The following is a 12,056-nucleotide window of genomic DNA, read 5'->3' on the forward strand; positions in this document are numbered from 1 at the left end:
CAGGCAAACAGCATAGATACATTCAAGAAGGAGTTGGATAGCTACATGAGAGAGAAGAAATAGAAAGATATGTTGATAAACTTAAGCTAAATATGGTATATAAAAAAGGCTTGTCTGGAACATATACAGCAGCATGGACCTGCTGGGCTAAGTCAGTGCTGTAACGGTTTGTAATTCTATGCAATGTGGCTTGATGTCAAATTTTGTTTGGTAATGCTACTGTGAAGCACCTTGGGACGTTTGCCTATGTTAAAGGTGCCAAATAAATGCAACTTGTTGCTGTTATGCTTGTTGAATTGGGAAAGGAAGTTGAACAAAGCAACATGTTCTGACTCTTTGCTTCTACAAGTGAAGTTTTAATCCATTTATGGTTTGCCATTCATCACAGTCAGGAGGTTCCATTAAGTGTCCAGTTTGGACAATGCGCAGGATTTAAAAAATCACATGTGACAAGATGAGGCAGGATATCCAGAGGATGCTAAATGTACAGTGAGAAAAAGGCAAGCACTTAAACGACCTCCTGACTCGCCAAAGCCTGTTTACCGTCTACAAGACACAAGTCAGGAGTCTGATGGAATACTCCCCGCTTGATGGGTGCAACCTCTACGCTCAAGAATCTCCAAACCATCCAACAACAAGCGGCTGAACTGTTTAGACCCCTCCCCACCTCTCATACCCATCCACCCACCACCATCCAGTCAGAAGACTTAAATTTCCACCTCCTCCATCATTGAGGTACTGGGGTGAACTGGTCCTACGGAAAATTCAAGAGATTTCCCAAGTGTCCCTTCACAAACCCCATGAATAGTTACCCTAGTGCAGCAGTCAGACACGCAAATCCACACCCCGCACCCCCCCCACCCCCCCCCAGCACTGCTCCCCTACCCTTCAGCCACAGCAAACTCTGGTATATCCTACAACTCACAGCAAAACAAGTCCAGCCCTGGCTGCAGCAACACACCATGGTTACGTCTGTGTCAGCTCCCAGAGGCAAGAAGGGTAAGAACAGCAACGTGGTCACAACAACACCACTGTCAAGTCGCCCTTGAAGGGGACTGTTCCGTCTGATCCGTCACCATCACCGCGTCTGTGAATCCTTGGATTCCCCTCCCTAACAGCACCTTCTCCACACGGGCTGCAGGGATTCCATCACCTTCCCAAGGGGCGGCTACAGCAATGGGAATTCCATGTCAACCTTTTGCCAGCGGTGTTCAAGTCCCTGAATTAGTTAGAGAAAAATGTGGCCCTTCATCAAACCAAACTTACAGTCATTTCTGCTCTTTGGTTAGATTGGGTGTCGGGTTTTGGTTGATAGTGCACCTACCAAAGGCCTTGGGACGTTTTCCTGTGTTGAAGGTGATACATAAATGCGGGTTGGTTGTATTCCTCTGTACTGGCAATCATTCCCTTCTCTCTCTCTCTCTTTGTTTTTCAGAGTGTTCAAGAAGTCCAGCCCCAATGGAAAGGTAAGGCCTTCTAGTTTCACCAATTCACCAACAAGCGAACATTTCCCCCCTGTTTATGGCATCCTGGGGGGGAAGGGAAATGGGATTGGTTTAGATAGCGCAATACTAGCACCAGCACAAGCATGATGGGCTGAACAGCCTCCCAGAATTTCTGTGATTCTCTTCCCCACTTACTGAATTGTCAAAGCCCTTGTGAATCCCTTTATTTTAACCCTTTCCCCAGTACTTGTATGTCCTTTTCTTAGAATGGTGCATCCCTTCAACTGTGGTCTGGCTAGGTTTCTAACACAGAGAGCATTTGACTGTAAGCAGTGAGCAGATATTAATTTTCATTTTTAATAATCACTCAAGGGCATGGAATATAGAGATGTTCGGGCACGCACCGTCTGAATTATAATTCATGAATGCATCTTGAGTATTAACACAGTGGTGTGAGTTACAACTGACTCAGTTCTATTGCACCTTTCAGCAATTTAAGCATTAACACTTGAAAGGCATTAGCTGAGGTGTATAGTAATAACCGAGAGCTATTTCAACGAAGCATACAGCTTGAAGAACAACCGCAGTTCGGAAAATGATGCCACCATTTACAAAGGGCAGCTAGGGCTGGTTAATAAAGGCACATCCCTACATGGCATCCTTCAGTCTTGTGAGACCATGGTTTACGCCGTGGTGGTCAATTCTGTTAGGCATCGCTTGGTGTGGCACAGGAGCCCCCACCCTGGCAGGGCGTTCACTGCTGCATTCACTGCAGAGGAAGGCAGCAAGCTGAGAGGGTGCCCGGTTGGCTGACCTCTTCCCGTCCGGCTGAGTTTCCCTCTGCTGCCGCCCCTTTCCCATCCCTCTCCAAACAGTCCGCCTCACAAGGTCACATCTGTCCCGGTGGTCGGTGTCAATGCCCACCCTCTTCATAAACTTGGGGATGCTCAAGAGGCCAGAATTGGAGGAGCGCAGAGATCTCGGGCAGTGGCGGGCCAGAGGAGATCCCGGGGATGGGGAGGTGCGAGGTCAGGGAGCGAGTTGGAAGACAATGAGAATTTTAAAGCCAAGGTACAGCCTGACTGGGGGCCAATGTAGGTGAACAAGTTCAGGGATGGTGGGTGAATGGGAAATGGTATGCGGTAGGATATGGACAGCAGAGTTTTGGATGGGCTGAAGTTTACAAAGGGTGAAAGTGGGAGCCTCACCAGGAAAACAAGTTTCTCCATGCAGTGCTCTCATTTCGCTAGCATCTCGCACTTATGGACAGTGCATCTGTGTTTCATTAACAACTTCCTTCAAGTGTGTTCTCACACTATTTTTATGGGATGTGAACACAATAATAGCATCATCTTTCAGCTCAGCGAAGCACAATTCAAAATGTGTTAATTGGGACTATGGCAAAAGGTTTCTGACAATCTGAGCGACTAATCTATAAGACCATAAGACCATAAGACATAGGAGCCGAAATTAGGCCATTCAGCCCATCGAGTCTGCTGCACCATTCAATCATGGCATAAGTTTCTCAACCCCATTCTCCTGCCTTCTCCCCGTAACCTTTGATCCCCTTACCAATCAAGAACCTATCTATCTTGGTCTTAAATACACTCAATGACCTGGCCTCCACAGCCTTCTGTGGCAATGAATTCCATAGATTCACCACTCTCTGGCTAAAGAAGTTTCTCCTCATCTCTCTTCTGAAAGGTCTTCCCTTTACTCTAAGGCTGTGCCCTCAGGTCCTAATCTCTCCTACTAATGGAAACATCTTCCCCACGTCCACTCTATTCAGGCCTTTCAGTATTCTGTAAGTTTCAATCAGATCCCCCCTCATCCTTCTAAACTTCATCGAGTATAGACCCAGAGTCCTCAAACGTTCCTTATATGTTAAGCCTTTCATTCCTGGGATCGTTCTCGTGAACCTCCTCTGGACCCTCTCCAGGGCCAACATATCCTTCCTGAGATACAGGGCCCAAAATTGCTCACAATATTCTAAATGTGGTCTGACCAGAGCCTTATAAAGCCTCAGCAGCACATCCCTGCTTTTATATTCTAGTCCTCTCAAAATAAATGCCAACATTGCATTTGCCTTCCTAACTACCGACTCAACCTGCAAGTTAACCTTAAGAGAATCCTGGACTAGGACTCCCAAGTCCCTTTGCACTCCAGATTTCTGAATTCTCTCCCCATTTAGAAAATAGTCTATGCCTCTATTCTTCCTACCAAAGTGCATGACCTCACACTTCCCCACGTTGTATTCCATCTGCCACTTCTTTGCCCATTCTCCTAAGCTGTCCAAATCCTTCTGCAGCCTCCCCACCTCCTCAATACTACCTGTCCCTCCACCTATCTTTGTATCATCTGCAAACTTAGCCAGAATGCCCTCAGTTCCTTCATCTAGATCATTAATGTATAAAGTGAAAAGTTGCGGTCCCAACAGTGACCCCGGTACCCCTGTGGAACTCTACTAGTCACCGGCCACCATCCTGAGAAGACCCCCTTATCCCCACTCTCTGCCTCCTGCCAGACAGCCAATCTTCTATCCATGCTAGTACCTTGCCCCTAACACCATGGGCTCTTATCTTACTGAGCAGCCTCCTGTGCAGCACCTTATCAAAGGCCTTCTGGAAGTCCAAGTAGATAACATCCATTGGCTCTCCTTTGTCGAACTTACTCGTTACCTCCTCAAAGAATTCTAACAGATTTGTCAGGCATGACCTCCCCTTGATGAAACCATGCTGACTTTGCCCGATTTTACCATGCACTTCCAAGTATTCTGAAATCTCATCCTTAATAATGGACTCTAAAATCTTACCAACGACCAAGGTCAGGCTAATCGGCCTGTAATTTCCCTTCTTTTGCCTCACTCCCTTCTTAAACAGGGGGGTTATATTAGCGATTTTCCAGTCCTCTGGGACCCTCCCTGACTCGAGTGATTCCTGAAAGATCACCACTAACGCCTCCACTATCTCTTCAGCTATCTCCTTCAGAACTCTGGGTTGTAATCCATCTGGTCCAGGTGATTTATCCACCTTCAGACCTTTCAGTTTTCCTAGCACCTTCTCCTTGGTAATGGCAACAATACTCACCTCTACCCCCTGACTGTCTTGAACTTTGGGGATGTCACTCGTGTCTTCCACTGTGAAGACTGACGCAAAGTACCTATTCAGTTCCTCCGCCATTTCTTTGTTCCCCACTACTACTTCTCCAGGGTCATTTTCCAGCGGCCCAATGTTCAATTTTGCCTCTCTCTTACCCTTTATATATCTAAAAAAAACTCTTGCAATCTTCTTTTATACTACTGGCTAGTTTACCCTCATATTTAATCCTCTCCCTCCTTATTTCTTTTTTAGTTGTCCTCTGTTGGTCTTTGTAGGCTTCCCAATCCCCTGGTTTCCCACTGCTCTTTGCCGCATTGTATGCTTTCTCTTTAGCTTTTATGCTATCCCTGACTTCCCTTGTCAGCCATGGTTGCCTCGTCCTCCCTTTAGTATGCTTCTTCTTCCTAGGGATGAATTTTTGCTGTGTCTCCCAAATTACTCCCAGAAACTCCTGCCATTGCTGTTCCACTGTCTTTCCTGCTAGGCTCATCTCCCAGTCAATTCTGGCCAGCTCCTCCCTCATGCCTCTGTAGTTGCCTTTATTCAACTGCAATACTGTTACATCTGATTCCAGCTTTATCCTCTCAAATTGCAGGGTAAATTCTATCATATTATGGTCACTTCCTTCTAAGGGTTCCTTCACCTGAAGCTCCCTTATCAAATCTGCCTCATTACACATCCCTAAATCTAGAATTGCCTGTTCCCTAGTGGCTCCACCACAAACTGCTCCAAAAAGAGCTCGAATCATAGCTATAAATCCAACAAGACTGACAAATAAAATGAAAAGGATTTGTATAGTGCCTTTCACAGCAACAGGATATTTCAACACATTTACAGCCAATCAAGAATTAGTTTAGAGGGAGCTTTACTCTGTATCTAACCCCGTGTTGTACCTGTCCTGGGAGTGTTTGATGGGGAGATTGTAGAGAGAGCTTTACTCTGTATCTAACCCCGTGCTGTACCTGTCCTGGGAGTGTTTGATGGGGACGGTGTAGAGGTAGCTTTACTCTGTATCTAACCCCGTGCTGTACCTGTCCTGGGAGTGTTTGATGGGGACAGTGTAGAGGGAGCTTTACTCTGTATCTAACCCCGTGCTGTACCTGTCCTGGGAGTGTTTGATGGGGACAGTGTAGAGGGAGATTTACTCTGTATCTAACCCTGTGCTGTACCTGTCCTGGGAGTGTTTGATGGGGACAGTGTAGAGGGAGATTTACTCTGTATCTAACCCCGTGCTGTACCTGTCCTGGGAGTGTTTGATGGGGACAGTGTAGAGGGGGCTTTACTCTGTATCTAACCCCGTGCTGTACCTGTCCTGGGAGTGTTTGATGGGGACGGTGTAGAGGGAGCTTTACTCTGTATCTAACCCCGTGCTGTACCTGTCCTGGGAGTGTTTGATGGGGACAGTGTAGAGGGAGATTTACTCTGTATCTAACCCCGTGCTGTACCTGTCCTGGGAGTGTTTGATGGGAACAGTGTAGAGGGAGCTTTACTCTGTATCTAACCCCATGCTGTACCTGTCCTGGGAGTGTTTGATGGGGACAGTGTAGAGGGAGCTTTACTCTGTATCTAACCCCGTGCTGTACCTGTCCTGGGAGTGTTTGATGGGGACAGTGTAGAGGGGGCTTTACTCTGTATCTAACCCCGTGCTGTACCTGCCCTGGGAGTGTTTGATGGGGACAGTGTAGAGGGAGCTTTACTCTGTATCTAACCCCGTGCTGTACCTGTCCTGGGAGTGTTTGATGGGGACAGTGTAGAGGGAGCTTTACTCTGTATCTAACCCCATGCTGTACCTGTCCTGGGAGTGTTTGATGGGGACGGTGTAGAGGGAGCTTTACTCTGTATCTAACCCCGTGCTGTACCTGTCCTGGGAGTGTTTGATGGGGACAGTGTAAAAGGAGATGAACTTGAAGTGTAGTCACTGTTGTAATGTAGGAAATGTAGTAGCCAATTTGCATACAGCAAGATTCCAAAAACAACAATTAGATAATGAACAGATCCTCTCTTTTAGTGATGATTAATGCATGATAAATAATCCCCTAGGGTTTGCTGGCCAGTGCTACATAAATAAATGCTGGTGGAATGTGGACATTAGCCCACGATGCGAGCACAACTAAAACAGAAGCAGAATGAGGGGGATTCCGCAGACCTTCCACCAATCATGGCCATATAGATCTTTCATATTCACCAGGGAGGGCAGAGGGAGCTCCCTCTACACCGTCCCCATCAAACACTCCCAGGACAGGTACAGCACGGGGTTAGATACAGAGTAACGCCCCCTCTACGCTGTCCCCATCAAACACTCCCAGGACAGGTACAGCACGGGGTTAGATACAGAGTAACGCCCCCTCTACGCTGTCCCCATCAAACACTCCCAGGACAGGTACAGCACGGGGTTAGATACAGAGTAACGCCCCCTCTACGCTGTCCCCATCAAACACTCCCAGGACAGGTACAGCACGGGGTTAGATACAGAGTAAATCTCCCTCTACACCGTCCCCATCAAACGCTCCCAGGACAGGTACAGCACGGGGTTAGATACAGAGTAACGCCCCCTCTACGCTGTCCCCATCAAACACTCCCTGGACACGTACAGCACGGGGTTAGATACAGAGTAAAGCTCCCTCCACACTGTCCACATCAAACACTCCCAGGACAGGTACAGCACGGGGTTAGATACAGAGTAAAGATCCCTCTACGCTGTCCCCATCAAACACTCCCTGGACACGTACAGCACGGGGTTAGATACAGAGTAAAGCTCCCTCCACACTGTCCACATCAAACACTCCCAGGACAGGTACAGCACGGGGTTAGATACAGAGTAAAGCTCGCTCTACACTGTCCCCATCAAACACTCCCAGGACAGGTACAGCACAGGGTTAGATACAGAGTAAAGCTCCCTCTACAGCGTCCCCATCAAACACTCCCAGGACAGGTACAGCACGAGGTTAGATACAGAGTAAAGCTCCCTGTACATTGTCCCCATCAAACACTCCCAGGACAGGTACAGCACGGGGTTAGATACAGAGTAAATCTCCCTCTACACAGTCCCTATCAAACACTCCCAGGGCAGGTACAGCATGGGGTTAGATACAGAGTAAAGCTCCCCCTACACTGTCCACATCAAACACTCCCAGGACAGGTACAGCACGAGGTTAGATACAGAGTAAAGCTCCCTGTACATTGTCCCCATCAAACACTCCCAGGACAGGTACAGCACGGGGTTAGATACAGAGTAAATCTCCCTCTACACCGTCCCTATCAAACACTCCCAGGACAGGTACAGCACGGGGTTAGATACAGAGTAAAGCTCTCTCTACACTGTCCCCATCAAACACTCCCAGGACAGGTACAGCACGGGGTTAGATACAGAGTAAAGCTCGCTCTACACCTTCCCCATCAAACACTCCCAGGGCAGGTACAGCACGGGGTTAGATACAGAGTAAAGCTTCCTCTACACCGTCCCCATCAAACACTCCCAGGACAGGTACAGCACGGGGTTAGATACAGAGTAAAGCTCCCTCTACACTGTCCCCATCAAACACTCCCAGGACAGGTACAGCACGGGGTTAGATACAGAGTAAAGCTCCCTCTACACTGTCCCCATCAAACACTCCCAGGACAGGTACAGCACGGGGTTAGATACAGAGTAAATCTCCCTCCACACTGTCCCCATCAAACACTCCCAGAGCAGGTACAGCACGGGGTTAGATACAGAGTAAAACTCCCTCTACACCGTCCCCATCAAACACTCCCAGGACAGGTACAGCACGGGGTTAGATACAGAGTAAATCTCCCTCTACACTGTCCCCATCAAACACTCCCAGGACAGGTACAGCACGGGGTTACATACAGAGTAAAACTCCCCCTACACTGTCCCCATCAAACACTCCCAGGACAGGTACAGCACGGGGTTAGATACAGAGTAAAGCTCCCTCTACACCGTCCCCATCAAACACTCCCAGGACAGGTACAGCACGGGGTTAGATACAGAGTAAAGATCCCTCTACACCGTCCCCATCAAACACTCCCAGGACAGGTACAGCACAGGGTTAGATACAGAGTAAAGCTCTCTCCACACTGTCCCCATCAAACACTCCCAGGACAGGTACAGCACGGGGTTAGATACAGAGTAAAGCTCCCTCTATACCATCCCCATCAAACACTCCCAGGACAGGTACAGCACGGGGTTAGATACAGAGTAAAGCTCCCTCTACACTGTCCCCATCAAACACTCCCAGGACAGGTACAGCACGGGGTTAGATACAGAGTAAAGCTCCCTCTACACTGTCCCCATCAAACACTCCCAGGACAGGTACAGCACGGGGTTAGATACAGAGTAAAGATCCCTCTACACCGTCCCCATCAAACACTCCCAGGACAGGTACAGCACAGGGTTAGATACAGAGTAAAGCTCTCTCCACACTGTCCCATCAAACACTCCCAGGACAGGTACAGCACGGGGTTAGATACAGAGTAAAGATCCCTCTACGCTGTCCCCATCAAACACTCCCTGGACACGTACAGCACGGGGTTAGATACAGAGTAAAGCTCCCTCCACACTGTCCACATCAAACACTCCCAGGACAGGTACAGCACGGGGTTAGATACAGAGTAAAGCTACCTCTACACTGTCCCCATCAAACACTCCCAGGACAGGTACAGCACGGGGTTAGATACAGAGTAAAGCTCCCTCTACACTGTCCCCATCAAACACTCCCAGGACAGGTACAGCACGGGGTTAGATACAGAGTAAAGATCCCTCTACACCGTCCCCATCAAACACTCCCAGGACAGGTACAGCACAGGGTTAGATACAGAGTAAAGCTCTCTCCACACTGTCCCCATCAAACACTCCCAGGACAGGTACAGCACGGGGTTAGATACAGAGTAAAGCTCCCTCTACACTGTCCACATCAAACACTCCCAGGGCAGGTACAGCACGAGGTTAGATACAGAGTAAAACTCCCTCTACACTGTCCACATCAAACACTCCCAGGGCAGGTACAGCACGGGGTTAGATACAGAGTAAAGCTCCCTCTACACTGTCCACATCAAACACTCCCAGGGCAGGTACAGCACGGGGTTAGATACAGAGTAAAGCTCCCTGTACATTGTCCCCATCAAACACTCCCAGGACAGGTACAGCACGGGGTTAGATACAGAGTAAATCTCCCTCTACACCGTCCCTATCAAACACTCCCAGGACAGGTACAGCAGGGGTTAGATACAGAGTAAAGCTCCCTCTACACCTTCCCCATCAAACACTCCCAGGACAGGTACAGCACGGGGTTAGATACAGAGTAAATCTCCCTCTACACTGTCCCCATCAAACACTCCCAGGACAGGTACAGCACGGGGTTAGATACAGAGTAAATCTCCCTCTACACCGTCCCTATCAAACACTCCCAGGACAGGTACAGCACGGGGTTAGATACAGAGTAAATCTGTCTCTACACCGTCCCTATCAAACACTCCCAGGGCAGGTACAGCACGGGGTTAGATACAGAGTAAAGCTCCCTGTACATTGTCCCCATCAAACACTCCCAGGACAGGTACAGCACGGGGTTAGATACAGAGTAAATCTCCCTCTACACCGTCCCTATCAAACACTCCCAGGGCAGGTACAGCACGGGGTTAGATACAGAGTAAAACTCCCTCTACACCGTCCCCATCAAACACTCCCAGGACAGGTACAGCACGGGGTTAGATACAGAGTAAATCTCCCTCTACACTGTCCCCATCAAACACTCCCAGGACAGGTACAGCACGGGGTTACATACAGAGTAAAACTCCCTCTACACTGTCCCCATCAAACACTCCCAGGACAGGTACAGCACGGGGTTAGATACAGAGTAAATCTCCTTCTACACTGTCCCCATCAAACACTCCCAGGACAGGTACAGCACGGGGTTAGATACAGAGTAAAGATCCCTCTACACCGTCCCCATCAAACACTCCCAGGACAGGTACAGCACAGGGTTAGATACAGAGTAAAGCTCTCTCCACACTGTCCCCATCAAACACTCCCAGGACAGGTACAGCACGGGGTTAGATACAGAGTAAAGCTCCCTCTACACTGTCCCCATCAAACACTCCCAGGGCAGGTACAGCACGAGGTTAGATACAGAGTAAAGTTCCCTCTACACCGTCCCCATCAAACACTCCCAGGGCAGGTACAGCACGGGGTTAGATACAGAGTAAATCTCCCTCTACACCGTCCCTATCAAACACTCCCAGGACAGGTACAGCACGGGGTTAGATACAGAGTAAAGCTCCCTCTACACTGTCCCCATCAAACACTCCCAGGACAGGTACAGCACGGGGTTAGATACAGAGTAAAGCTCCCTCTACACTGTCCCCATCAAACACTCCCAGGACAGGTACAGCACGGGGTTAGATACAGACTAAAGCTTCCTCTACACTGTCCCCATCAAACACTCCCAGGACAGGTACAGCACGGGGTTAGATACAGAGTAAAGCTCCCTCTACACTGTCCCCATCAAACACTCCCAGGACAGGTACAGCACGGGGTTAGATACAGAGTAAAGCTCCCTCTACACTGTCCCCATCAAACACTCCCAGGACAGGTACAGCACGGGGTTAGATACAGAGTAAAGCTCCCTCTACACCGTCCCCATCAAACACTCCCAGGACAGGTACAGCACGGGGTTAGATACAGAGTAAACTCCCTCTACACTGTCCCCATCAAACACTCCCAGGACAGGTACAGCACGGGGTTAGATACAGAGTAAATCTCCCTCTACACTGTCCCCATCAAACACTCCCAGGGCAGGTACAGCACGAGGTTAGATACAGAGTAAAGCTCCCTCTACACCGTCCCCATCAAACACTCCCAGGACAGGTACAGCACGGGGTTAGATACAGAGTAAATCACCCTCTACACTGTCCCCATCAAACACTCCCAGGACAGGTACAGCACGGGGTTAGATACAGAGTAAAGATCCCTCTACGCTGTCCCCATCAAACACTCCCAGGACAGGTACAGCACGGGGTTAGATACAGAGTAAAGCTCCCTCTACACTGTCCCCATCAAACACTCCCAGGACAGGTACAGCACAGGGTTAGATACAGAGTAAAGCTCTCTCCACACTGTCCCCATCAAACACTCCCAGGACAGGTACAGCACGGGGTTAGATACAGAGTAAAGCTCCCTCTACACTGTCCACATCAAACACTCCCAGGGCAGGTACAGCACGAGGTTAGATACAGAGTAAAGCTCCCTGTACATTGTCCCCATCAAACACTCCCAGGACAGGTACAGCACGGGGTTAGATACAGAGTAAATCTCCCTCTACACCGTCCCTATCAAACACTCCCAGGACAGGTACAGCACGGGGTTAGATACAGAGTAAAGCTCCCTCTACACTGTCCCCATCAAACACTCCCAGGACAGGTACAGCACAGGGTTAGATACAGAGTAAAGCTCTCTCCACACTGTCCCCATCAAACACTCCCAGGACAGGTACAGCACGGGGTTAGATACAGAGTAAAG

General features: G+C 49.0%; 1 protein-coding gene across 1 annotated transcript in view; it reads left to right on the forward strand.

The window, feature by feature from the left end:
- The window catches only part of LOC121284440 (beta-arrestin-1), a 137,224-nt gene that overhangs the window by 62,981 nt on the left and 62,187 nt on the right, over positions 1-12,056 (forward strand). Inside the window, exon 2 of the mRNA XM_041199904.1 lies at positions 1,436-1,466. Coding sequence (XP_041055838.1) covers positions 1,436-1,466 — 31 coding nt within the window. The remainder of the gene's footprint in view (positions 1-1,435; positions 1,467-12,056) is intronic.

Source organism: Carcharodon carcharias, chromosome 11 (genome assembly GCF_017639515.1).
Source record: "Carcharodon carcharias isolate sCarCar2 chromosome 11, sCarCar2.pri, whole genome shotgun sequence".
NCBI classification, from domain to species: domain Eukaryota; kingdom Metazoa; phylum Chordata; class Chondrichthyes; order Lamniformes; family Lamnidae; genus Carcharodon; species Carcharodon carcharias.